At 38.1% G+C, this 27,870-nt stretch overlaps 2 protein-coding genes across 5 annotated transcripts; both read left to right on the forward strand.

Annotated features, from left to right (window-relative positions):
• Positions 1-62: 62 nt before the first annotated feature.
• odad3 (outer dynein arm docking complex subunit 3) lies at positions 63-7,384 on the forward strand. 2 transcript variants are annotated; one of them, XM_056750405.1, is made up of 14 exons: positions 64-649; positions 974-1,095; positions 1,256-1,333; positions 1,477-1,656; positions 2,404-2,439; positions 2,578-2,679; positions 2,791-2,916; positions 3,034-3,156; positions 3,265-3,411; positions 4,232-4,392; positions 5,071-5,227; positions 5,644-5,793; positions 5,909-5,993; positions 6,369-7,384. In XM_056750405.1, the coding sequence occupies exons 1-14, from the start codon at positions 565-567 to the stop codon at positions 6,497-6,499; spliced, it is 1,683 nt and encodes a 560-aa protein (XP_056606383.1). In that variant the 5' UTR covers positions 64-564; the 3' UTR covers positions 6,500-7,384. The 2 variants fall into 2 exon arrangements, with proteins under 2 accessions (XP_056606384.1, XP_056606383.1); XM_056750406.1 differs by lacking the exon at positions 2,404-2,439 and having other exon boundaries at positions 63-649.
• Positions 7,385-7,631: 247 nt separating this feature from the next.
• Positions 7,632-21,154, forward strand: rgl3a (ral guanine nucleotide dissociation stimulator-like 3a). 3 transcript variants are annotated; one of them, XM_056751385.1, is made up of 19 exons: positions 7,632-7,650; positions 8,158-8,241; positions 8,474-8,668; positions 11,937-12,226; positions 13,062-13,106; positions 13,335-13,504; positions 13,590-13,750; positions 13,933-14,181; positions 15,227-15,330; positions 15,418-15,502; positions 16,248-16,313; positions 16,802-16,888; positions 16,996-17,025; positions 17,290-17,411; positions 17,502-17,597; positions 17,714-17,849; positions 19,170-19,469; positions 19,553-19,667; positions 19,783-21,154. In XM_056751385.1, exons 3-19 carry the CDS (start codon positions 8,498-8,500, stop codon positions 19,917-19,919), a joined length of 2,364 nt encoding a protein of 787 aa, XP_056607363.1. In that variant the 5' UTR covers positions 7,632-7,650; positions 8,158-8,241; positions 8,474-8,497; the 3' UTR covers positions 19,920-21,154. The 3 variants fall into 3 exon arrangements, with proteins under 3 accessions (XP_056607363.1, XP_056607362.1, XP_056607364.1); XM_056751384.1 differs by lacking the exon at positions 7,632-7,650 and having other exon boundaries at positions 8,003-8,241; XM_056751386.1 differs by lacking the exons at positions 7,632-7,650; positions 8,158-8,241; positions 8,474-8,668 and adding an exon at positions 9,765-10,078.
• The last annotated feature ends 6,716 nt before the right edge of the window (positions 21,155-27,870 follow it).

Consider the following 27,870-nt stretch of genomic DNA (forward strand, 5'->3'; position numbering starts at 1 on the left):
ACATTTTACATAGGTATTTGCAATCCCCTGGGATCGAACCCACAACCTTGCGTTGTTAATGCTCTTACCACTGAGCTACAGGAAAAGCTATTTTCTTTATTACAGGAAAATTTACAGAATTATCGTACATAACAGACAGCTGTGTAACTTTCATGTGTATACTTTTACAAATAGTTCGCAATTGAAATACAATTCTACACACGTCGGATTTAGAGTATTTCCTACCTCCCCCGGAATGTATTTCTGGAACGGCGCTGTTTTAATGTTAACACGTAACCTAGTTAAACTGTTTTATTGATAGTTCATATGTCTATGTAACTAATATTGATGTTTTAATCTTACTAAAAGTTAAATGCTACTAACTAAACCAAGACGTAATTTCCGTGTTGAAGTGGGAAATATCTCCGAGGTGTCGGGAACGCGTGACGTCATCGCTCCGCCGAAATGCAGCGTGGCTAAATTGCTAGGCAACGAGCTACAGAAACAAGTGAACCTGTATCGACCGCGGTAATATGGGGAGATAAATCCAACTGTAAACTTTATAAACGATATATTTTAATAAAAATGACGACTATGTTTATGGCAGAGGGGCTCGCGCCCCATCTCAATGATCAAATCACTCAACTACAGCGAAAAAATCAACTTCTGGGTAAGTTTCATATTCTAACCTTGAGTGAACCCTGAACCCTCTTAACGGAGAAGAATTGTGGGTAATTTTTTTATTACATTGCACTATTATTGTCTGTTTTAATAATTAATCGTTGTTAATTATTTCTTTTTAAGTTGGTCAATATTACGTTATAATAGTACAGTCTGACGTGTTTGTAATTAAAATGGCTTCATTAAATATTCAATAATTTTATATATGCATTTTGGGTTCATTAAACAAAGAGCTCTATAAATGTATATTATTATAAATATTGTATGACATGACATTTAATTTTCTGGTTTTTATTTTTGTACTGTCCGCTAGAGGGAGACAAAAACGTGTATTTAGAAAGCTCTCAATCTGCAATCAAGACGAATAGAGACACCGTCATACAGCTCAGACAGGAAAATAAAGATCTGCACAAGAAGCTGGCAAAGTCCCTTGCTGTATGTTATGAGCACTAACACCTTCAAATCAACCTTCATATTAAACATGTAACTAACGCACATCCGGTGATGCAATATTTTTGTGTGTGTTAAGGTCATGGGTTAAAAACCTCTGCCAAATGCATGAATGTAAATGTAAGAATTTGGTTTTAATGCACAGGGAGATGAACAGGTTATCAGAGAGGCCTTTCAGAGCTATGGGGTGGAGAGAGCCGCTTTCTCAAACATGTCTGGGAAGGTGAGAATCGATCTGGTCCTTTTCTGTATCTGGATTTTCAATATGTTATTTCAAACCAGGATTCATTTTTTGTTAGAAATATTTTGTTCACAATTATATGGAATATTACTCCATAAAAGATCTGCGAAATCTTTGTTGTGCAGGCAGCTCAGACTGTGCTGGATCAGAAGCTATGTGATAAAATGAAGAAGCTCAACGCTCTGAAACACACCACACAGACTCACAGACGCCATTTAGACAAACTGAAGCTCCAGAATCAAAACTTGATGCCAGCCAGCAGCAGCTCTCAGCCCGATGTCCAGAAACCAGAAGAAGAGGACAAGGTATGTTGATCGTTCAATTGGAATAAACTAAATATTGGGACATGAATCTCACCAAGAAATGACCAGGTTATTTTTCTCCACAAAATAAAAAATTAGAGATTTTATATACATGAACCCCATATGTGACCCTGGACAACTATACCAGTCTTAATTAGAACGGGAACATTTTTAGTAATCGCCACTAATACAAGGTAAGGATAAGAATTGAAGATTTTTCTTTTATGCCCAAAATCATTAAGATATTAAGTAAAGATCATGTTCCATGAAGATATTTAATAAATTTCCTAACGTAAATGTATAAAAACTTACTTTTTGTGAGTGTCTGGCCTGCTACAGCGCCTCAAATTAACAACTTCAAAGGCGATTTTCTCAATATTTTGCTTTTTTTGCACCCTCAAATTCCACCTTTGTAATCATTTGTTGTTCCGGCAGATATTCTCCTATCCTAACAAACCATATATCAATAGAAAGCTTATTTCCTCAGCTTTCATATGATGTAAAAATCTCAATTTCGAAAAATTGACCCTTAAGACTGGTTTTGTCGTCCAGGATCACATATTAGAGGTTTAAATATCAATCAGATATATTCATGTCACCTTTTAAGACATTTATACTCAATTACCTTCATTACACTTTAAATGAGTTTAAAAAGCGCAATACTGTCCCTAACATACATACACACACACTCACACACTTCAGTTATATCTTCTGGAGTGATGGTAACTATCATGTTGCCCTCATTCACAGAAAGAAGGGGACTCCGCCGATCAATCTCGCCAAAAGGTTATCCTTCCCTGTCCTTCCCTGTCCTTTTCTCTTCTCTGTAGTTAACTGTTTCTCTGATATGAACATTAGATGTGTTAACAACACATCTCAGAAAATACGAATGATTAAATGCTGGTATACGTTTTTAATGTGTAGACATTACGCATACTGGAAAACCGGTTTGAGAAAGCTCAACTGAAATGCCATGAAGCAGATCACATCATGCGGGGATACCACAAACTGAAAGAGCACCTGCAGGTAACAGAGCTGACGTATGGATGAGTTCAAACCCAACAGACTGCCTCCTGTAGTCCATTACACATTGTTCCTTGGTTGGGACTAAGGTTGCTTCGGTCCTGTTTTTTATAGGAGGAGAGTCTGACATTTCATTCTCAGCTGGACCAGCTGGAGGCAGATATCCAGCAACAAGCACAAGAACTCGAAGAACTGAAGGTCATGAACAGTGACCCTCAGCTTTCTAGAGAGTCTGCTAAGGTAAAAACATCAGAGGAACGTTTCACGACTGTAAGATTAATACCCATAGCAAACAGGTAAAGATGTCAGCCTGACATTTGTTGAAGTGTGTTTGTGTGTGTGTTTGTGTGTGTGCAGGCTGAGCACCAGCTTCACGAGGAGCAGGTGTACGGAGAGCGCAGAGAGAGAGAGAAAATCCTTTCCCACTATAAAAGACAGGCGGAGGAGATGAAGGCTCATGCAGAAAGGATGGAGAGAAGAGTGAGTATCATCCATCACACCTTACAAAGCCCTAGTAACCACCCTAGCAACCGCTCTCAAAATATGTTGTGAGAATGTTGGGTTATGATTTCTATCCCTGTCCATTAGCCCCAGAGGGCACCCATGCACCCTGATGAGATGGGCAGCGAGGCCCAGCGCAGTGCCACTGGAGTCGGGGAGGAAGAGGAAACCATGTCTGCGTTCGAGGAAGCTTACCAGCGCATCAAAGATGCCATCGGGGTCACAGACTCACAGGTGAGGAGCAAACGATTATATAGAATTGATCTTACACCGGACGCGACGCAATGCGATAAGACATTAGAACCCATTATAGTTTTACATTTTGTCCAGACTGGACAATGCCGAGTGAAGCGTCCGGTTACGGTGTTAGGAGTTTGTTACACTTCTAACCCTAAATTTTAAAAACTAATTTCAAGCTTTGATTTGTAGAAAACTCTTTTGGTATTCGCAAACGTTATACTTTTTTATTTTTTAAGATTAAAGCTGCTCATTAATTCAACATTATCATGATTATGTTGATAATTTGATTCATCGAGTCATTGCAATCTTTGCCTACTGAATTGTAATTACATGTTGTATTTCTTATATGTGACCCTGGACAACAAAACCAGTATAAAATTGCACGGGAACATATTTAGTACTTGCCACAAATACAGGGTATGGGTAAAAATGACAGATTTTTCTTTTATGCCATAAAATCATTAGGATATTAAGTAAAGATAATTTTCCATGAAGACATAATTTCCTTCCGTAAATGTATAAAAACTTACTTTTTGTAAGTGGATGGCCTGCTACAGCGATTTTCTCTATATTTTGCTTTTTTGCACCCTCAAATTCCAGCTTTGTAAACATTTGTTGTTCCGCCAGATATTGTCCTATCCCAACAAACCATATATCAATAGAAAGCTTATTTCCTCAGCTTTCAGATGATGTAAAATCTCAATTTCGAATTGTTGTCCAGCATATTAGTTTGTGTCCTGAGTCAGTTGTCAATACTGCAAATCTAGTTTCATACTGTAACCATATGTCATTTATTTTATCATTTCACAAACAGGAAATAGTGGACAGATTTATCTCTCAGGAAGAAAGTCAGAAACATCTGGAAAACATGAAGGCAGAAAATGAGAGAACTCTTCTTCAGTTAAACGAAGAGAAAAATGAGCTGCAGAAACACTTTCAGGATATTAAATACTCAGGAGAAACTAAACTCTCAAGGTGAGACCCTGTGCTTTATGATTACAGTATACGGTAAAAAAATCATTTTTATTTTCAAACAGAAAAAGACAAAAAATTTACAAGAAAAAAACATATTACGTGTAGATTTTTTCTGGTACCCCAGCTGCCAGAAATGTTCCTTTTTTACGGGACTTTTAACAGGGAAATATGCTATCGAAAAAGTCAAATTGCAGAAAAAGTTTTTTTTACAATTTACAAGAAAAAACTTGAAATTTAGTGATATAAACTGTAACGGTATTCTTTTGTGCCCCAGCTGCCAGATTTTCTTTTATGGGACAGTGAATCACAGACCAGGGGTCTCATGTACAAAGAATTGCATTGAATTCTTACTAAAACATTGCGTACGGACAAAGCTGTAAATGCACATTCTCACGTTAATTTCACTGTTAGTACATCCGACAGTGACATGAAAGCTGCCATATGCAACGTGGCGTTGATACATGAGGCCCCAGATCTGTCTCCTGGATATCAATGAGATTAAATGGAGAGAAAATGAAATAGTTTACTGAAGTCTCATATATTTTTCCTGAGAAAAGAAAGAGAGATCTAAACAAAGTCAATCAAATGTAAATATTATTGAAGATCTCAATATGAACTCAAACATTTCTCATCAAATTTCATTGAAACACAACTGATGTTCATGTTTGGATGTTTTAGTGAGCAGCAGGTTCTGGAGGAATGTGAGCGTCATCTTCGGGACGAGCAGCAGCGTCTGGATGCGGCTAAAGATCGTCTGGAGTGGCTCACGCGTACACTCGGCTCCGTCAGGGCTGGAGTTCAGCATCTCGGCGACAAACTGCAGCATATGCCGCTGGTACATAATGTTCAAAATGCTGTACAATAACATGACAAACGTTTCACGATTCACTTCACGACTATGTTTCATTCATCTGTAAATATGTCAACAATTTCAAGTACTACGAGTTCACATATTATCTATACGGTTTCTGCAAAGTGTTTCCTAGAATTTCATGTAAATATTTATAGATGATTTAAGGGGAATCCAAGTGAGTCATAATAATGGGATAGAAAATGACACATGCACCAAGAAATGTTGACTGGTATTGTTTTTGTGTACGTTTTTGTAGATGAAATGAAAGACTCAATGTTTAAGTGCACTGGAATAATTTGTGTATGAAGTTATGAAAGAAATCCAGTTACACTGACTTACAGTGAAACTGTATATATAAGGTAGTTAATTGAGGCGAATTCATATTTTTCTGCTGGCAGACGAAGCAGCCGGGACCCCAGCTGACCCCAGACTCAGAAGAATATGTGCTGCAACTGCTGTCTGACGCCGAACAAAAAATGATACTGCTGAAGGAGGATCTGCAGGGCAAAGATCTGGCAACCGTCATGAAAGAGATGGAAGAAAATGAGGTGAGAATCCTCTTATCGTGTTCATTTTTTTACAGGAAGACCTTGAAATCACATCATTTACATTGTTAATACGAAACAGTTGACAGCGTTTGTATGTTTCTGTGATCTCCTTCAGTTTCAAGCCAGTATGGAAGAGAAACTGCCCCAGCAGAACACACGCATTCAGTTGCCCGAGGCTCAGAAACTGGACCTCTTTGATGGTGAGCTACCACACCTGTTCACAGCCAAACATAACCACGGTCTGCACCTCAACATTACACCTAAACACCATTATACTTACAAATCGACGGATTTGGGGAAATTTCGCCACTATTGCCCAGTGATCACCGGCGTGTGAATTAAGAACTGAAGAAAGTCTTGTTATCTTCTCCAGTACTCACACAACACGTACAAATACTTCATGTTATGAGAACATAACCATTGATCTCTGATACACCGTGTTACACTCAATATTTAAAGGTGTCAGGGGCCAGAACACATTGACGTGTGCAGCGTGTGAGAGTCTGGTCTTACACTTTAAAGAATGCTGTTTATCCAAATGTACAAAAGAAACTTGACATCTTCTCTGTCAACAGATGAGAAGGAAAGAGGCGAGGACGAGGCTGATGTCGTCACGCGTGCCATCCTAAAGCACCGGTCGCAGCTGATCATCGACGCAAAGACCAAGAGGAGGACACGTGTTAAAAAGAGCAAAGAAAAAATCTGATCTGATCCAGATACTTTAGCTGAAATTTTTATTCCTTAGTTGTGGAAGGTTCTGTCTTGTGTATAAGCACAGTTTGAGTTCATTAAAAGTATGATCTGCTTAAAATCTTCTGCACGAGTTCATACAAGACGAAAGACACAACTTATGAAGTTAACGTGACACCTGTTGAATACCTCAATCCTAAGGCGACACCTGCTTGCGTTCAAGATAAGACGGAGATCAATTCTCAGCAAACAATCTGAAAAATGTTGTGAGGAACATCAAGAACCTTTGTGCTCCAAATACATAGTAGCTCTCAGTACATTCCTGTTGTTGATCTTATTCATGATTTATTACCAACACATATGCAAAATCGTCTGGCTTCCTCTACTTCTCAGATCTCAAATATTTTGTCATAACAGATCACAGTTATCTTTGCTAAGAACCAATTTCTTTAGAGCTGATTCATAACAAAAACATTTCTTTAAGATCGAATGATTATTATCAGAATTGTTTTTTCAGCATATTTAGCAAAACATCATTCTGATGATATGTTTAGATTGTCTAACCTTGATACATAACACTTCAGATACACTAATGCATGTACAGTACAACAGGGCTGTGTGTGTGTGTGTGTTTGTGTGATGAAAAAGATCAAAATATTTGATCTTAGACAAATAAAGTTAATAAGTTGAGTATATTATGCGCATGCGCTAGTTTATCGCGTTTCCATTGTGATTCCAAGTTGTTCTGTTAATAAATTATTATTCACAATTATTATCTAATATGATTCTTGAAAGCCAAAATCAAATTCCTCTTAATATTGTTCGTTTTTTTATCATCCTAAAGAAAAAAATATTATTAGCCTAAACAATCAGAAATATGTCTCATAAATTGTTGTATTTTAGCTTGCTGTTAAACATACTTTACATCTGTATATGATGCTAGTTTAAAAATACAGAAATAATTTTGTTATTTTATGTTTAAAAGGTATGTATTATTTACCTAATTTGTGTTATTTAATGACATCTAAATTTTGCCGACTGGCAACCGCGCGCTTCTGGGAAACGTACCCGCGATTTTACGTCACGCCGCGTGGCCTTTTGTTTTGTTTCCTCACAACATACACAAATCAATGTTGTCTATTGGACGCACATGTGTTTAAAAATAAGGTAAAAACTGACCATATATCTTATAAAATATGAGAAATTCAGTCGCAAATTCAGTCTTGTGATTAGAAAGAGACTCACAGGTGTGTCAAACGCTGTTCAGTAAATGTATACCTTCTGTTGTAACAAAAATGCCAAATATGAATGCAAAAACAATAGAACCACTTTAATTGTTTAGAGTCATGCAAAGTATGTATAAGTTTGGTGGAAATGCACGTAGATCTTGAAGAAGTTGCATGTCATGCTTCTACGTGTCACGTGTAGTGCAGATATGTTAAACACGTGCGCAATTGAACATTCACTGGTTATTAAAACGAACATCTTAACGATGTCAGAAAAAGGACAGACTGTGGTTGTGAAAGGAAGCAACGAGTGAAATGAACCAAACTGACAGCTCATTAGCTTCTCTAGACAATCAGTTTATTGTTGGCATGTGCATGTTAGTCATCACGTAGAATGATGGAAAGATGCAGGGTTACTGCAGTTTAAATCACCTCCTCATTTCAGCAGAAGACATCAGATTCTCTGCATCACATCTCATAAGAATCCGATCTACAGAGAAAACAACACACATGATAAGGACTACCATTCACAGTAAGTCTATCCCACTATTTTTTTCTAATAGGACTTAATGCTCCAAGTTTAGACCTTTTATTTCATTATTAAATCTGTTATATTAATGTTCAACCATTCAGATCCGGAGCATTTCTCAAATAATATCATTAAATCTAAAACCGCTAAAAGTTAAGATGTTTCTTTGTGTTTTGAAATTCCATGATTTGTACATCTATGCAAAGTGATAGTTAAAAAAAACAATGTTTTCTAGTTGAATATACTTCAGAAGTGGGGGATGAGATCCTCTCTGGTGGTGTCCGGAGGAGAGAGAGGTATGCGAGGACGACTGGGCAGGATGCGGCATCGGCTGTGCCAGGCTGGGCATCATGTGGATGTGCAGATGGACGAGGAACCTGGCGTTTGGCTGAGAAGCTTCCATCTGTTGGATCTTGAGGAACACACTGAGGTAAGTGCTGACAGGCTATAACTGGCAAATATGTTTTGTTATCTTAAGCAGAAATGACATGGGCTCAGTCCCTCATCTGAGTCTACTTATAGTTGTTTGACATGCGTGTATGTGTGTGTGTGTGTGTGTGTTTGTTGGCATGTTTGAGTGTCCACACATCATCGTGTGACCTCTGTCTCAGATATGAGTGCTATTGTGAATGGTTATGAGTAAATTCACGTGTCAGTAGCAACTTCATCATCACCCATTGTAGCTTTTTGTGTCTGTGTGAGCGTGGGGGGATCCACGAATGCCATTGCATGCTTCACATCCACATCAGAGAGAACAGATACTCGCTTTATAGCCAGAAACCAACAATCATTTTTTGTTCAATTCAGATCATTTGAGTTTAAGGATTCTAAGAGGGTCTTGTTCAGTTATTATAATTTTTATTCAAGGTTACATCAGCGTCAGACTCATTTGTACTTTTCATGAAAACTTGGTTTATTTGTGAATAGACCATCCAGAGTAGGATCAACACAATAATCATTCAAGTAAAATACTGACAGTTTTTCTAAATTTTAGACTTTAGATTTCTTAGAGACATAAGTTTCAATTGAATAAATGTAAATTAATAATTGATTGTTGAATTGACCTACTATTGTGGTTGAATGGTTTTATGTGTGTTTCTTACTTCATTTTTTTACTTATAAAATATTGTCTGGTATGTGCTGCTGTGACATATACATTTTCATTTGGGGATTATATTTTTATAAAATAATGTTGCCAACATAATAGTGATTACACCTATGTTTTCTGATCGATTTATTTTCAATTTTTCAAAGTCTTTATTTAATACTTTCGTTTATGGAGAGGAGGAATTTGTCCATATACAAACTCTATCACAACAAAAATATATAAATAAATAAATAAATAAAAACAAAGAATTCGATATAGGCAGCAGTCATGTGTAAATGTTTTAAATTATCATATGTTTAGGCGCAGTTCGTTTTCTGAACGTGTTTAATATTCATGAGCGAATGCGTCATCGTAACGTAATGAATATTCATGAACCAAGTTGCCTCGTCGTATGGAGACCAACCCACTGGCCGTTTAAAGCAGTCTGACAGGTGCACTGTCTGCAAAGACAAGTGCGACAGAACCGACTGTCTCCACAATGAAACAACGTGAAAACATGTCTTTTTTCTTTTAACTCTTTATTTTATTTAATGTAAATAAAAATTAAACAGCGCTTCGCTAAGTTAACCATCGCTGCTGCCTGTCAAGACAATCCAGTATGTCACAAACTGACGAAGGATTTTATTTAACGAAGTTTTGTTTTTCTGTTCTAATGGAAAGTTTTATTCATTAAACGGCTTTTGTACGGCTGAAGTGAAAGCGGCAAACATGGGAAAATGGCAGTTCACGATGGTAAGTGATTTTCTGAAGTAATTTAGTCTCCACACATTATAAATACAGCTCATAGTTAAAATAATAAATATAATGGTTTGAGTGTTAAGAGATTTGAAACGCGTCTTGTGTTCCGTACAAATCTTCCTCAGTTTTCGAATGTCCTGCTCTCCGCACTGTAGTCTCTCTGCACGAGCTCATGGGATTCTGCCATTCATTAAACTTTGCTCAATGGTTTTGCAATTAGATGTGATATTAGCTTTGTGTTTATCATGTGTTGGCCTGAGGGTACAACTGAAATAAGTTCTTACAGGAGAGAGAGAGAGAGGGTGTGGACGAGTTTACTGTTCCCTCTCACAATAGAGCTGACTTCGTATTTGTTCTCAGATACCCACCGTAAGCTATTTTACAGCCTTTAGTGTCTTGTTTCACGTCTGTCCTGTCATGTTTTCTGTGGTTAAAGATTATCTCTATACCATTACAGTTTTACAGTAGAAACGAGGTTTTGGCTTTGAAAGTCTCTTGTCTTGCTTGACTGGAGTTTCTGTGAAACATGCACAGCAACTGATTTGTTAAAGGAACAGGGAGTTCTTGATCTCTTGTGTTTTTCCTAAAATGTGGTTTACATATTATTAATTGTGTTACTGCTGTATGCCACATGGGACTAAACCAGCTACAGAAGTGTAGGCTATGTTTATGTAAATATCATAGTTCTGTTTTTTATTATAGTTAATCGTATGTCTGGAAAAATATATGGAAATTATTGAAATATTGTGCACATCACAATGGGTTGCAATAACTGATATAAATAATTATGTGTAGTCTAAGTTTTAGATCAGTTGAGATTGCAGATAGACTGACAAGACGGAGAAAGTCATGTCTTTTCCAAGTAAGAATGCGAAACATAGTTCATTTCTTAAATATATTTAAATATAATTTTTATTGATCATACAAACTGAGCGTTATTATATCACATGAGGCATAATGTTTTTTCTTCAATATTATAGAGCCCCATTTAATATTTGTTTTATTTTATATATTGAGGACCTTGACCGTGAAGCACCCATTTTCGTGGGTAAATATATTTGAGTCTGAAAACCTGTGCTTTTTTTTTAAGTACTGAAATGGTCAAATAGTTTGGCTTGTTTTGTCCCAGCTGTGAGAGGTGACACCATTGTGTCAGTTTGTTCTCGGGCCAGTCGTTTTGAGGTCATGTTTACTGGTCACAGTCAACAACAGCCCTGTTCGCTCTGTACGGGACAACACTGGACCTAATTTACTCCAATGAGTCACAATATGTCTTTGTTTTAACTCATCACTTCTTTTTATTCGCCCACAGCTGCATGGCATTCATTGAGGAAGGATGTTCTATTTGCTATACAAATCATTCAGGTTTAATTTTTACTACATAGCAAAGGGAGATTTTTGAAAGGAAGTGGCAGAGTTTCAAACCTTTACATGTATTTTACCCCATATGAAGCAAAAATAAATATATTGTCTTTTTCTTAAAATAACAACTCCTATCATGTGTGAGAAATTGAGAAATGATGTGATTGTTTTTATTTTCAAAATAAAAGATCGATTTGGCCATTGCATAATTGGTACACTTAGTCACTCTGTTGTGAGAACTTGATGTTTTGTCTGTCCGAGCCAGTGAAAATAGAGCATGCTCACTGAGTTGTAATTTGGTTAACCATTTGCCTGTATTTTCCGAAGAGGCCCTATTTTGTATATTCTCCCTGTACAGGTGACGTGTTTGGTCAGTCAGGGCGTTGCATGCCGTCAGTTCTTAGAAACAAGGGCACTGCAATTTTGTCGTTTTTCATCTAACAAGATCATGACTTGAATGATGACCAATTGGGTTTATGTGTGTTTTCAGGACCCGGTGCAGGAGTGGGGCGAGGAGGTAGAGGATGGGGCCATTTATGGGATCACTCTTCACAGAGAGCCCATCCAGCCCGTGCCGGACGCGGCCGGAAGCGATTGTGTCAATGGTTTCATGCAGTACCGCACACTGAAGGTCCGCAGGATAAAAGCGGCCCCTCTGGAACGTCTCGTGACAGAACTGGTGAACCCAGAGTGCCCTGACCCAGACTACATGCAAATCTTTCTCTCCACTTACAGAGCCTTTACAGACACAAATACTCTGGTCAAGCTCCTGTTTCGAAGGTGAGCAGTAGAACAAAAGCACGTGATTAAAGATTTCAATTTGTAATGGGTCGCAATCTCACAGGACTGAGGCTGAGATCATTTTTTCATTGTTTTTCACCTATGTAACGTTAATGAATAAAATTACACACATTTCAAATATTATTAAAGACAAGTAAATAGTCAGTAGTCAAATATAAGTAAATAATCAAGTTACAAGCAATAGCACAACTAAATACAGGTGAAAAACATTCAAATGAAACCCACCCAAAGCTAATATCTGCGTTTCACGTTTGCATTATATAAATTTGGACTTACAGGGAAATCACATCTATATGTAGGAACAGTAAGGTATACTGTAATTCCAATTTTTGACATATAGAAATATGAAGACTTCTATAGACACAGCGGAATTTTTAAAACAAAGACAATGTGTGCCGAAATGAAGTCAGAGGAAGCCCGTATTTCCTTTTCTAAGATTCAGTATGTTTTCCAGACACCTATAATGCCTGTGACAGTCACACCAAACAGATCATTGAATCGGTGTAAAGGAACAGAACAGGTTGCACTCGACTAGTCCGACGTTGCTGCTGCTTTTGTTGTATGTGAAGAGCACTTTCCTTTGTGCTCTGTTTAAGCATAAATAAAGATAAAAGGCCATGAAAGGCTTTAAGGTCTTATGACACATTTCTGTGTTGGTTTCCAAGTACTCAAAACATCAACTGAAAAAGGAGCAATATTCATATTCTTAATTCTTTAAAAAACACCAATCCATGTCTGAACAATTTTTGCAAGGTTTTAGGACGTTTGTGATATTTTGAATATTAACTTTGGACATGTGTGTTTGTCTCTATAGAGAGGACGTGGACACCAATCTGGACAAAAGTGTCCGTGTCAGGAGGTAAATTTTACACGTTTCTCTGATTTTGATTGGTCAGGGGTGTTATGATCAAACCGTCTTGTAAGACTAAACTGTACAATTTATTGGTATTTGTTGACTATACCATAATTACAAGGACAGGCCCTATACACGCTTGCTTTGAACCGGTTATTCATGTTAGTTATTCATTCTGTTGTTTTACTGTCACTTTGTCACAATGAAACTCTAAAAAGAAGTGCGTCTGTTTAGCACTCTGCCCCGTCTGATCCGGCTGTGGTTAGACGAGTATCACGAAGATCTCCGGGACCCTCCGGATCACCAGGCTCTGCGTCTGCTCGGCGTTCATCTGCGTCATCGCTTGTGCTTCAGACGTCTGGCTCATCAAGCCGAAGCACTTCTCAAAGCGTTTAAGACAGAAGGCTAGTCTTCACTTACGACTCGTCACCCACATACACACAAAGAAGTGTTCTTTCTGTAGCTAAATAAATATTTTTGCATAAACAGATACGCAGACGGGTGATGGCGCATCATCATCAGTTTGTGCTCCCTCTGTAGTGAAGCCCACAACAGAGGAAACTGTGGAAACACAGGACACAGAGGAGATGGGAAATGTTCTGGAGTTCCCTACACAAGACATTGCAGAGCAGCTCACGATGTTGGATGCTGTAGGTGTAAATCTTGCGTCTTACGAGTGTTTTTTGTGATGTCACAAGTTTGATGAAATGCTGTTTTTGAAATGGGTAGTTCTGAAAGTTACATTATGCTTTTAAAGTTTACGAAGTTCCACGAAAGGAAAGTCATCATGAATGACCCCTACTTAAGTTTTCTCGTTCCATTTATTTCTCAGGAGCTCTTTGTTAAAGTGGTTCCGTTTCACTGCCTTGGCTGCATTTGGTCTCAGAGAGACAAGAAAGAGAATCGGGATCTAGCGCCCACTGTCCGTGCCACCATTTCTCAGTTTAACGCCGTCACAAACTGTGTGATCACCTCACTGTTGTGCCCACCTGCCACCTCCGCACCCAGCTCCCTGTCCTCCCCTCAAAGCAGCCCGACACAGAGGGCAAAGATCATTGAGATGTGGATCTCCGTGGCTCAGGTGTGTATAAACCTTGCAATCTTGATCATATAAAAAAGATTAAACAAAATCACTTTTTCTCAGTGAAAGTGTCCAAAAAAAGAGAGAATTAATTCAGTTAAAGAATGCAGTTGTCACAACCATAAATAGGGTTTGGAACCGAGAACCTGTTCTTATCCAGAACCAAGTCTGTTTTTTTAAAAGAACCGGAACCGAGCGCAATTTATTAGTTTTGGTTCTGGTATGACGCGTGGCCAAGCACTGGGAGGAGCCTTGCACCACTGTTTCCCTTAAATTATGTCATAAACCAAACATTGTTTTCATTGGGTCTTTCGGTTGGTCTTCGCCGAACACATTATTGACTCTACGGGCAATCTACAGACGCTTCGCGCCTCATCTCGCCGGACACAACGTTTTCCTTTTTTCCTTGATAACTAGCCACATTGTTTTGTTTGACTTTAAACATACTGGCAGCGCGCAGCTCTTGCCGCCACTAAATTACATATATATTACTATATTGGCATTTACATACTGATCAACCTATGGACCGTTAGGCTGCTGTTGTTATGTACATAGGAGTGTTAGATTATTTAGAGTACAGGTCATTTCAAGAGTGATGATGAATGAATGAAAATACTTATTTTAATTCACTGTAAATGACCGTTTAAAAAACATTTTTTAGTTTGGGGAAAATAATGAAATTTGAGAAATGAATGAATCAATTGAAATGAATGAGCAAGTGTCATAGCCCTCATCAGACTATTTGGATGTTATTGATGAGTGTAAAAACATCAACTTTAAAGCACATGTGATTGATGGATTAGCATTACTCAACATTACTTACTACATTACAGTCAGCATCACTTCATTCAATTATGGTAAAATAGTAAAAAAAAAGTGTAAATGGAACCGGAATAGGAAAATGTCTTACGATACCCAACCCTACCCATAAATAAGCAAATTTTGTGTGTTAAGCACAGCAGTGAGCAAACACTAGAGGAGTGACACTCATATTTAGCTGCAATGTGTTTATGTACTGGCTTTAACGCTTGTAATATAATTCCAGGAGTGCCGTCAGCTGAAGAACTTTTCCTCTTTAAGAGCCATCTTATCTGCACTTCAATCCAACGCTGTCTACCGTCTCAAGAAAACATGGGCAGCAATCAGCAGGTAGATGATAAACCTGCATTTTCATGTAAAGCACACACACTTTCCTGCTCAATATACTTTTTAAATTCATGAATATTCTGATTTCAGGGAGAGCGTTGCTGTATTTGATAATCTCTGCGAAACCTTTCCCGATGAGAACTGTGTGCTGACAAATAGAGAAATCTTCGTTGAGGTGTGGATCTCTGATTTACCCATTCACTTATCTGACCTTCAGAACCTTCTAAGGACCTTCACGTGTACACAGAGTGAAAATTCAGTTATAACCTAACCTGCAGTACGCAAACAGGCGCCTCTATTGCTTTAGCATAATGCTTTCAATCCAACAGGAGCTGATAGCATTGTTTGAAAACTGATAAGATTCAGTTGTGTTCTCGTCCGCTGGCTGCTCTTAAAAACGCTATCAGGCAATATTTGAGATTTTCCCGACCATATTTCATTCTGCAGCTTGCGTGTGAGGAGTAAATCAATAGGGGGATGGATGAGGTGACCAGATGAGGTTAAAAATGCACAGTCATCTCGTTTGTGAGAAAATCATTATGATTTTTTTAATCGTATTTGCTTCAGTCAGTTCTGTTAAATCAATGGACTTAATCTTGTAAGATATTGCCTTTCAACGTCCTCCAAAGCGATTCATTTAAGCTTTTTGCCTGAACGATTGTTTAAAGCTGTTCATACTCTTATCTAAAATGTGTTGTGTATATGCATGGTTGTGTTTGGTTTTATCCAGTCTATAAGGGAATAACTCAGCTCACATTATCAAAACATTATGTGTGTTGACACATAAGACGCTGGCAGCTCAACCAGACATCATTAAAATCATCACAGCGCTACAAAATAGCTTTTTTGTCTCGTGATATTGTGCTATGATATATCGTACACAACATATATATCTTATCTATACATTTAATGTTTGATAGGAAGGAAACCAGGCAGCAGAGGTGGACACCGTGCCTCCAAAGCCAAGTCCTGCATCTAAACAAATGGTAAGATTGACCAATATTATTTTAGAAAATGGGCAATTCTGGTCCTTGATGCTGATTGGTCAATATCTGTGGTTTATTCACAATAATTCAAAGCCACTGGGACATATAAAACTGCATCCTACACATATAAAGCTGTCATTTGTGATTAAAGACTATGCTGTTACGAAAGTCAAGGAAGTATGAATTTGTCTGTCGCAGCTGACTTGCTTTTAGGTTTTGACTCAAGAACACCACTTTACATGAATCTGCCGAGTGCTGACACATCAGTAAAAAAAACACAGCGTCTAAGTATAACGCTATTTTTCGGATGTTATCACATGTATCGCCACTCAACAGCCTGTTCCTCTTCCTGAGATATTTATACTCCCATAAACCACAAAAACACTTTTAAAGTGGAAGCGATAAGAGGAAGCTTTTCTTTTTGAGTATGCATACGTGTTTGCATTCATGCATTCCAATTCATTGGCCTGATGTTTATGTTTTGACAGACATCGACTAGTGGTGAAGTGCCGTACCTGGGCACTTACCTGACCGTTCTCACCATGCTGGACACGGCACTAAGTGATAACATAGAGGTTAGAAGCACTTCGATCAGACTTAAATTCATGTTGTCTGTATGTGTATATAGTTTAGAATTTTAATTTGTGAATGAAAACGGTTGTTTTTCTCTTTTCTTTCACAGGGTCTCATTAACTTTGAGAAGCGTAGAAAAGTAAGTCAAATGTTCTGTTTGTATTGATATAATTCTTAATATTTTTTATCCAAGTATATTTATGTCTGCCATTCATTCTTTCTGGCATCTTGGATTATTTTATCACTGAGCTCACTGCAATGCATTCTGGGATAGTGTTACTTGTAAAGGAGATATGCAACGCTCCCTTAGATGGTTGCCTAGCTAGCCAGCTTCTTAGGTTCAGAACAGAGCTGATATTTCATAGTATTGATGTGCAGCTTTCTTATTCCTCTCTGCGTTCAGGAGTTTGAGATTCTGTCTCAGATCAGACAGCTGCAGGCATCGTGTGCTCACTACACCCTCCAAACACATCCTCACATTGGTGCTTGGATCAACAGCGGGATACCCCTCTCCGATCAGAAGAGGTGAGATGACTTTCATAACAGAAATGAAACCTTCATTTCATGAAAAGAAGGAAGGTTTTTAAGTTGCGATATTGTTTTTTTCCCGTTTAGCTATGAATTGTCAAGAGAGTTGGAGCCTCCTGTTGACCCCAGTCCCAGCTCTCCAAACCCCTGGAGCCATCGACTCTTCTCCAAAAAACTCACCTCGTGAGTGGAATTGTTTTTATAAGATGCGGGATGTTTTGCTTTGTCTATTTAGATCTTAAAATGTGTCTGTACATTTCTTCTCGGTATCTGACATGCTTCTCTCTTGCTCTCTTTAGATTGCTGTCAGGTGGTGAGAATCTCTCTAAGAAGAGTCTGGGAGATCAGATCAGTGTATCGTCTTCTGGCTCCAGTGGTTCAGAGATGGAAGATCTCAGCAGCCCCAACATGTCACCCCTTAGATACAAAGGACAGGTACAAAAAAAACCTGCAGAGCAGCACAACAGACAATTTATAATGTTAAATTGTCTATGACCTCAAACCTTGAGATTCCAATCCAGAAGGAGCACATGGACAGTTGTTTAATCACTTTTGGTGCGCACCCGGGTACGATACACGTCAGAGTTCGTTTCTTTGTGTGATGTGAACGCTGTCTTCCGAACGGGTGCGCACCCGCGAACTGTATCCGAGTCCGCTTAAAAAGGGAGGTCTGGGGTCTGCTTTTGTGTGTTTCACTCACTTTTCTGACAAGCGTGACTGACGTCCTCCAAGCAGAGAGCAGTAATCTATAGGCTATCTCATTTTTCTTCACCTTCAGCGTTCTCAAGAGCATTTGCAGTACATTCACAGACGTACTGAGGCGTTGGAAACCAAACTAACGGTTCAAAACATAAATGTATAAAAGTGACGCGAGCAACGTAATGCATTTTACGCCTTCTCCTGCGACGGGAAACAGCTGCAGGTTGATGACGCAAACAACCCGCGGTTCAGACCCAAAAATAATAATATGAACACAGTCCAGCGGGTGCAGGGGGAAGGGGGAGCAATCAAACAAGGTTCGGACCAGGCAATCAAACTAAATGTGAAACTGACCTAGTTAGTTCATCCAAAAATGAAAATTCTGATATTATTTACTCACCCTCAGATTGTTCCAAACCTGTATAAATGTCTCACCCCATATTGACTCCCATAGTATTCATATTTCCTACTATGGCAGTAAATGGTGGGTGTGATCTGACATTCTTTCAAATATTTTTCTGTTTGTTCAGCAAAACAAATAAATGTATACAGGTTTGGAACAATCTAATGGTAAGTAAACAATGATAGGATTTTCGTTTTTGGGTGAAGTATCCCTTTTAAGCGTCTTTACAATGTATATTTTTAAGTTATCAAGATTAGACCCATGTTTTATACTCCACAAAAATATAAATTTAAAGAATTATACACTATAAAAGTGAATGAATAGGTCCAGACAGAAAAAAAAAAAAATTATTCAGAGTATTTATTGCCTGAAATTTTTTCTCACGAACAAGACTTTCTTTAACCTTGTTGTCATAAAGTACTTCATGTTTACACTATCAACAAAAGGTGTGATCTATAATGAGGTTGACAGAACACGGTGTATCAGATTAGACCGCCGGCCTGTGACGTTTACATTGGACTCCAATTTATCTTTCATTTCAAACAGTTTTGGTAAACACACAGACCTGTTCATAAAAATGATTACGTTATTAAATACGCTTTATGGTTGTTTAGACATCATCAATTTGACTTACTTTATTCTCCCTTTCACAGTCGCCATCTGTATCTTGTCAGGACATCTCAGAGGACACGCCCCCGTCGTCTCGAACTCCGCCCGCCTCCTTCCGAGGTTCCTTACATGGAGATCTGTCGGAAATGAACTGTGAAAGCCCCTCCCCTACGTCATCTGCATCATCGTCATCATCGATATTATCATCTTCATCGTCTTCATCGTCTCCCCTCCAACAGCAGGCAGTCCCGCATCCGTTGTACAACAAGCAGGTTGCTGATTCATGTATCGTCAGGGTCAGTGTGGAATTTGGCAACAACGGCAACATGTATAAAAGTATTTTGGTAAGTTGGTCTCCACTTATTTATATATAGGGGCTTAATAGCTGTACCCAATTGTTAAAACTGTACAATTATTTTAAATGTAGATTACAAGCCAGGACAAGATGGCTCATGTGATTCAGAGAGCCTTGGAGAAGCACAACCTAGAGGACATGAACTGCCAGGATTTCACTCTCACTCAAGTGCTTTCTGACGACAAAGGTGAACTTCAACAACCTTAGAACCATATTGAAGGAGTTCCCATGTGTTTTTCCTTTAGTATATTCAAGCATTCTTCAGCAGTCACTAAATAAATAAATGTCATTATCTTTTGTAGAGTTGCTGATCCCGGAGAAAGCTAATGTGTTTTATGCCATGTGCACCACTTCCAATTATGACTTTGTGCTTCGTCAGCGTTACAAAAATCACCGCAGAACACAAAGCTCGACCTGGAGTCTACGTGGACACAAGTGACAGCGCCTGTATGGACTGCCATTAACATTATAGACTTCATGTTTCAGTGGCTATCAAACACGGTACTGATGACTCGCTTCTGGTGACTTTGTTTCAAGATGAGGCAACAAAACTGAAATCAAAGAGGGTGGAAGTTGACATGGAAAACTGATGACTGTTGGATTTCAAACGTGGACAGATAAAAAAAACCTGTGGATTCATCAGTTGACCAATGACCAGTGTGCTAAAATCAGATATTAAGAAATCTGTGCCACTTTACATCGGCTGCAGAAAAAGTTTCCATTCGTGTAAATTTCCCTGATTCGCCTTCTGAAAGAGCCGAAGCTGAAGGAAGAATCAGAGTCGCATATACAAGTACTCAAAATGGAAACTGTAATATACAGCCACATCTACTGCCAGCAGGTCACACAGGGGATGTAGATTCATTCAGATATTTATGTAGCTAATATTTAGTGAACAGAAAATATCCAATATAAATGTAACCGAATAAATAGAAAAGACACCTCAGTACTTTTCTATGTGAAACCATAATAATGTGGAGATAATATATTAAGATTTTAATTGTAAAGGTCAGATTATTTTAATCACAATATTTTAATGCTTTTATGTTTTGCTGCATTTCAGTTTTAGGGTATTTAATTTATTAATTTCATATGTGCACATTATCTTAATTGTTTGTTTGTCTGTTTTCTTCTGATTTTATTATGGTTTTAAGTTTTAGCAAATTTTATGTGCAATAATCTGAAATTGATGTTTCTCCACTAAAATCTAGTTTTCACAGCTAGCGATGCTGTAAGTGAATGATGGAAGATGTTCTCTGAATTGAAGTGCCCAGTCTTTATCTGCATCAGAGATGCTTTATATAACAGTGTGTTTGTTCTGATGTTTTTTTCTAACAGCATCAAATGAACAAGCTACTTATCCATATTGGATATCCTCAAACTCTCTGAGCAAATGCGATCTCAAGGGCGCTGAGCTCATTGAGATGAACTAGTATGTGTTTTGTGAAAGTTAAAGTAAGTTGGTTTATTAAAAGTAAGTGCTTGTTCTGGGTGAAGTGGTTTGCAGCTGAATTGCGGGACAAGTGTAATGCTGAAAGGTTTTGCCAAATAGGATTGTATGTTGATTGAAAGCGCACTTTTAATGCACAGAAAGCCACATCTTTTGACTGAAACATTGAATGTGTGTATCTGTTTTTTTGTCCTCTGTGTATAATTAAAAATAATTAAACATTTTGTGTTCTTTCTCCTTTTTTTGTCATTCTGGAATTCCTGCTGCTTAAAAAAAGAATTTCTAATAATATTGCTTGTCAATGCTATTACTCAACTTATTTAATCACTTTTAATTGTAAACACAACTTTCAACCAAGTACCATTAAACAGAACCTTAAATTTTAATGACTTAAAAAAAAGAAGTCGCCGCCAAGTCCAGTTGACCGTGCGCCGACATATTGTGCATCAGAACTTCCGGCGACCCGAGTTCGAATTCCGGCTCGTGGTCCTTTCCCGGCCTCCAATTCCCTCTCTCTCATCCCATAATTTTCCGTCTCACTTTCCACTGTCCGATCCATACGTAAAGGGAAAAAAGTCTACAGAGTGAGGATTGGTTTAGATGCATTTTATCAGAATGTAAGATTAAAAATGCGTTTTAGGAATAAAGTTGCCTCGAAATAATAATTTTCTGTATCCTGTTGCAAGAGTCATTTCTAAATTGTAAAGAAATTATTTTACGTTTTTTAAATATAATTTTTTTAAATGGTTGGGGCTCAGGTACCGGTCTGCATACCGGAAACGCCTGTCGTGTGATACGTTTTACTTTTTGCAGCGTTGTTCCGGATGGACCAATCACAGTGATTACTGGAAAATGATGATGACTTGACAAATTGTTTTTTTTGTCTTGAACAGTTTAAAAAAGTTGTATTAATTCAATTTAAATATATATTTAGAATAAAAATGTATCTAATGACAAACAACGGTCGTCTGAAAAAGTCATGCGTCGCTGCGTAGACCAATCGGCGTATGACATCATCGTTCTGCGCAGTGTGAAGTCGAGTAACCTAACTGAAGACTATCCAGCAGAGGGAAGCAAAGATTCATACGTTGCATGTCGAGTTTTAAACGAGAACCTGTGTAAGTTACTGAATTACTTTCCTAATTTTCAAACGTACTGTTTTTTAGACCTTGGCGAGCAGTTTACTTTTGTTAGGTCCGTGAAAAACTGAATCACATCTGTTACCTCAGGTGACCGTCGCGACGCTTTTGAAAGCTGAGCTCGAGCTCTTTCTCACTCTTGAAATTGACCTTGTGACGTCACTGCGCTTAGGCTGACAGAAATCAGTCCCTGCGATCTTTGGACTTCAGCCAAACTCGGAATTAAATCGACTGACCTTTCTCTCTTATATTGAATATGAACTCAGAATCTCCTTTGGGTCTCAGTTTTTACACCTGTCGCCGCTGTAGGTGTGAGGCAATCGACCAAAAGCTAATAGACTCCGTTTTAATGTCCGTCATGACGTAAGTCATTAGCCAGAACATCGACTGACCGACTTATCTTTCAGATGGTGTTTTATTCAGCATTTTTTTTCGTCTTTCACTTCAGAGTTCACTTTAGCTCAGGTGGCAACTAACCATGGTAACCACAAGAACAATAATGCTATTTCTAGTAGCCTACAGCCATAGTTACCAGAAATCGACCATTATTTGACTGTAGTAACCATGGTTTAGAATAATAAGAATAATATTAAATGGTTATCAATCCTCCAAAAGACAAAGGTTACATCACTTTTACCATAATAAAACCATGGTATTTTTTGTAAGGGTGGTTTGTCTGTGTTTTTGTTTCACAGTCATGATTTAAATTGTCTATAGGGATACACCAATATGTACATTTTGGCCGATAATGATAACCAACAATTCTTTAACACATAAGCCGATATATGGTCAAAATGCAGTATCTAAATATAACTACTAAATTCCCTAAGACTATAAAACAAAAGACAAAAAGTTGACAACTGCTTTTATTTGAAATCATTAATGGCAGAAAACTAGGTAACCATTAGTTCTCTTTCCCCCCTTGAAAATCATGCACTAGGCCTACTTTACACTGGTTAACAATTATTTAACTTTCAAACTTTTCTTATGTTTTTCTTATTTAATAAACAAATAATAGATGTTCTTCCAGAGCAAGAGGTCTTCAGTCGTGAAGAGGGGCAGTCGTGGCCGAATAGGGGGCAGTCGTGGCCGAATAGGGGGCAGTCGTGGCCGAATGGTTAGAGGGTTGGACTCGTGACCAGAAGGTTGCCGGTTCGATCCTCAGGTCAGGCGGGAAACGATTGAGGTGTCCTTGAGCAAGGCACCTAACCCCTACTTGCTCCCCGGGCGCTGCAGCGATAGCTGCCCACTGCTCTCGGTGTATGTGTGTTCACTACTCTCTGGATGGGTTAAAAGCAGAGGTATATCTCGGATATGGGTCACCATAACTGACAAATTGGTCACTTTCACTTTCACTTCACACTTAAGACATAAAGCATTCACAGCAGTCGGCTTCAAACCAGATGTTTTTGTTCCTATATTTTACACATTCATAAATATATATGTACATCAACAATTTTTCGCTAATAAAAGTAAGTGAATGATCAGAACAGAAAAATAGTACTGTACTGTATTTGAGCTGAAGCTGGAGAAGTTTAAACAGAGAAAATGATTTATGATTTATCGGCTATAATATACCTAGTTGTCTCTCACTTTAGGATTAAGTGCCACCCAACTTTTATTCTGTGTAGGATGATTTTAGGAAATTTAACCATAGTTTAACCACAAAATGTGCATTAGAAATATAGTAATAGAAAAGGTGATTCATTTGCCAAAAATATTCAGATTTTTACACTTTTACATAATAAAACTGTGGTTAGTTTAACCAACTGTGGTATTTCTTTCATACTTGTCTCAAAGATATTATCAGTCAGAGCTTGAAGCAGTATCACACATCTCAATCTGATTAGTGTGTGTGTGTCCGTGCGTGCGTGCATGCGCCAAAATAACCTCTGTGTTCAAATGTACTCACTAAAAAAGTGAAACCTGTTGAACATGGACTCATGGACTCGTGACTACTTAAAAATGCTTATAAACGTTATAGATAATGAGTGTAAATCTAATGTCGTGCACATGTTTTAGAGGGTTAGGTTTGGGGCAGGGGTTGAATTAGGACATATAATTAGCCTGACAATAGAAACAATAGAACTCTATGAGATGTCCTTGTTAAAAGTATAGCTCACCCAATAATGAAAATTCTGTCATCATTTCCTTACTCTCGGATTGTTCCAAAGTAATCCTGTATAAAACATTTTTCTGCTAAACACAAAGGAAGATATTTTTAAGGAATTCAGTAACCAAACATGACTCCCATAGTATTTATTTTCCCTACTATGGCAGTAAATGGGGGATGAGATCTGTTTGGTTACTGACATTCTTTCAAATATCTTCCTTTGTGTTAATCAGAACAGATTCATTTATACACGTTTGGAACAACCTAGGGTTGAGTAAGTGTTTTATTTTTTGGTTGAACTATCCCTTTAATGTCATGCAACAGGCATGGGTGAGTTGGCACATGATGCCAACCATACACATCTCCCTCCTGAAGTTAACCCAAACTGAAAGACTCATACTCTGTTACTGCCCATGTTCCTGGTGTTGTTGATTAACCCACTTAAATTATTCCATCTCTCCCATGTCCTGTCTGGACTCGATACAGCAGCTAATTGGAAACACACTGCTTGGATACTTCCTGGAACAGTTCTATTTTAATTCCACGCCAGAAGGTACCTCCAAATTACAAATACATAATAAATAAATCCTACACAGAAAAAAAATGCATGAGATTAAAAAGCATATCTTGGCATGGTTGCATTTAAATCAATGAGTATATATATACATGAATACATTGGAATTAGCTAAATTGTTTACGGTCATTTGTGGATAGTTAACAGTCAATCTATAGCCTGATGTTGAATGCCTCTTTGGACTAAGCGACCATATAATTGTACGTAGACTTCAGTTGCCTTTACATTTTCAGGCGTGTCTTCATGCTGGCCGACTGGCCTCATGTGAGCCCTCGGTCACGTGTCGACATTTCCAGTCAACAGTGGAGGTGTTGGGATTAAAACAGAAAGAAGCGTTCGGGGTGTGGGTGGGAAACACTGATCTTCTCCAGCGGGCACCGGAGAACGACTGCCGCTGTAAACAGATTTATATAGTTGTTCCAGTGAGTCAGAGAGTTTCCTCCCTACAGCTGCCGGTCACTTCAGGCTCTGCGATGTGTTCAGCGGGTTTGTTTGGCTGTAGATGTAAAGCTCTGTAACTCATTATGATGATTCCTTGAGTCACACTCGCTTACAAGAGAGGAGTTCAAGACAGCATGACCGCCCTCAAGAAATGCCTTATTTGGCATGATGTGAGTGTGTCTGAGTGAACAAAGGAGAGAGATTGTTAGGGAGTTTCTGAGAACCTAGTTTATGAAATATAGGCCAACAACTTGTGATAGTCTAGAGTTCACAAATTCTGCTCATGTGCATTATTCATTTAGGAAGTTTATACTTAAAGTATTAGTGATGTTTTTTAATTGTAGTCTCATACAATACTTAATTCGTACTTAATTCATTTGGATGTGTGTGCTTTTGTCTACTTTTAATGATTAAATATCATGCAACCTTTATATGTTACGCTATGTTATGTGATGTTATGCTATGTGCAAACTAGCAGTATTTAAACATTATGTTGGTGAAAGAAAGAAAGGAATATTCAATCATTCTGTTCTCATCTCTATGCTTACTTTATCTACCGTTCACTCTTGTATTTTTAGAACTATTATATGTATTTATTTACATTATTGCATGCAAATGTGTCGTAGGTGGTCGCTAAAAAGTTAGTTTTTTTATCGAGTTGCGAGGGTGTCTCGATTCCGGTCAAAAGATATTCTGGTCCCTCATTACTTACATTTCCAGACTACTTTTACAAATCAGCATCATGTCTGTAAGATTAACATTTGTCCGTCTGCCGCGTATGTAGGTCAGGACTGAGCTGTATCAGGAAGTGTTGTGCTGGGTCATACACGCGGGGGGAGTACAGGTTGTCGGGCTGCAGGTAACTGGACAGAAGGTGAACACAGATGCTTATCTAATGGATAATCGGGTTAACAAGTAAACTTCCGCTAATGTGTAGGTAACGCTGTGTGCACACACTGGGTTTCAAGGGTAAACTTCATAACAGCACTGTTTTATACAAATAAATAAATCCATCTACAAAAAGAAGGCTTTTATATTTAATCTATAATAATAACTCTGATCATAGGGTTAAGGGTACACCTGATCTGGGCATTATAAAACTCAAGTGCTCTATTAACGTTAAGTGGCCTTGTAGGTGGAAGATTGATGCAGAAACGGTGACGGCACAATGCTCACACCCTCGGATATTTTGATTTACGATTGCAGATTAATGCCTGTATTGTGAAGTGGTTTCATTACAGAGGTCAGCACGCATTTAGTTGCCTCTCACATTTAAACAATCGTATGCAAAATAAGTAACACTATCTGCCTACAAACCGTATGGTCCACTGCCTCTCATTGAAGACAGCTGTTCCATCCACACACATTTTACTCACAACATATGTCAGTCATATTCACACATAAGCAGATGCATGCCTGAAAAACAACCTCTCTCTCCCACCCTCTCTTTCTGTTACGCAATACCCCCACTTACCCTCATCCACACAGACACGTTACGCATGCGCAGAATGTGGCAATACCCCCGGTGCTTTTGTTGCATAACTCTGGGCTGACTCATTGCTCTAGTGGCCTATTTTATCTTTCACATTTAAAGGGTGAGCTGAAATCTAGTCCTTGCTTATACTTTTGGCCCCACTTTCTTTCAATTTTCAAACTGTACCAGCAGTTCATCTTACGCCTTTTTTAGGATTACAACATCCTTTTCTTAACTATTTTAAAGCTAATGGCATTCTTCATTCATGCTTTCATGCGATTTACATTTTTGCAAGTTCCTGTAGTTTATAAAGCATGGTGCTAGCTACGATAAGATCAAGGGTTAGATTCCCAGGGAACACAAAAACCGATGATAAAAAATGCATACCTTGCATGCTGCGTATGTCTGTTAAAAGCCTCTGCCAAATACATCAATGTAAATCATGAGTGTAATCTCTTTCCTGTGCTCATATAATGGATAGTCTGATGGTTTATTTACAGTGATTGACTGTATGACATAAAAGGGAGCTGTTATGGAGTCCGGAGCTTTTTTATTATGTATTCTATTGAAAATAGCTTGTATGGCATGAGAGGCCATTTTTGCATTAGCAGTTTCTCAGTGTTGGGTGTAGGGCTGTTAGAACCTTTCATTCCAACAAAGCGAAGACACACAAATGTTTTGCGAAGATTTACTTAGATAATCAAATCATTATCTAATACGAGGGATGGAACCTGCTACCTTTACATAACAAAACCGGATAAAAATCATAAATGGGTGCTGTTTAAACTAGGGATGTCAAATGATTAATTGCGTTCAGTCGCATCCAGAATATAAGTTTGTGTTTGCATTATTAAATTTGTATTTAAAGACGAACAAGCACACGTATATGTATACATATTTAGGAAATGTTTCATTTATTTATTTATATTTAGCAACAGTTGAAATTATATTAAAATTTCTTCGTTTCTATATTTTTCTTAAATATATGCATGTATGTGTGCAACTTCGCTCTGTATACTGTGGTAGGCTATATGAGAGCAGTTTTTTTTATTGCACTTATGATTTTTTGTTGTCCTTTCAGTATGTTGTCCTAATTGCTTCCATTGTTTACCCCATCTTTTCGTCTCTTTTGATAAAAGCGTCTGCTAAATGTAAATGTAATGTAAATATGCACAGTACACAGACCTGTGTTATGTACA

The sequence above is a fragment of the Triplophysa dalaica genome, chromosome 6 (genome assembly GCF_015846415.1).
Source record: "Triplophysa dalaica isolate WHDGS20190420 chromosome 6, ASM1584641v1, whole genome shotgun sequence".
Taxonomy (NCBI): Eukaryota; Metazoa; Chordata; class Actinopteri; order Cypriniformes; family Nemacheilidae; genus Triplophysa; species Triplophysa dalaica.

Coding starts and splice junctions, on each gene's coding strand:
- rgl3a (XM_056751385.1), top strand. CDS start 8,498: ATGAGATCCTCTCTGGTGGTGTCCGGAGGAGAGAGAGGTATGCGAGGA. Junction 13,751..13,932: donor AGCTCACGATGTTGGATGCT/GTAGGTGTAAAT, acceptor TTTATTTCTCAG/GAGCTCTTTGTTAAAGTGGT. Junction 17,598..17,713: donor TTCTCCAAAAAACTCACCTC/GTGAGTGGAATT, acceptor TGCTCTCTTTAG/ATTGCTGTCAGGTGGTGAGA.
- odad3 (XM_056750405.1), top strand. CDS start 565: ATGACGACTATGTTTATGGCAGAGGGGCTCGCGCCCCATCTCAATGAT. Junction 650..973: donor GCGAAAAAATCAACTTCTGG/GTAAGTTTCATA, acceptor ACTGTCCGCTAG/AGGGAGACAAAAACGTGTAT. Junction 3,157..3,264: donor CAGAAAGGATGGAGAGAAGA/GTGAGTATCATC, acceptor CCTGTCCATTAG/CCCCAGAGGGCACCCATGCA.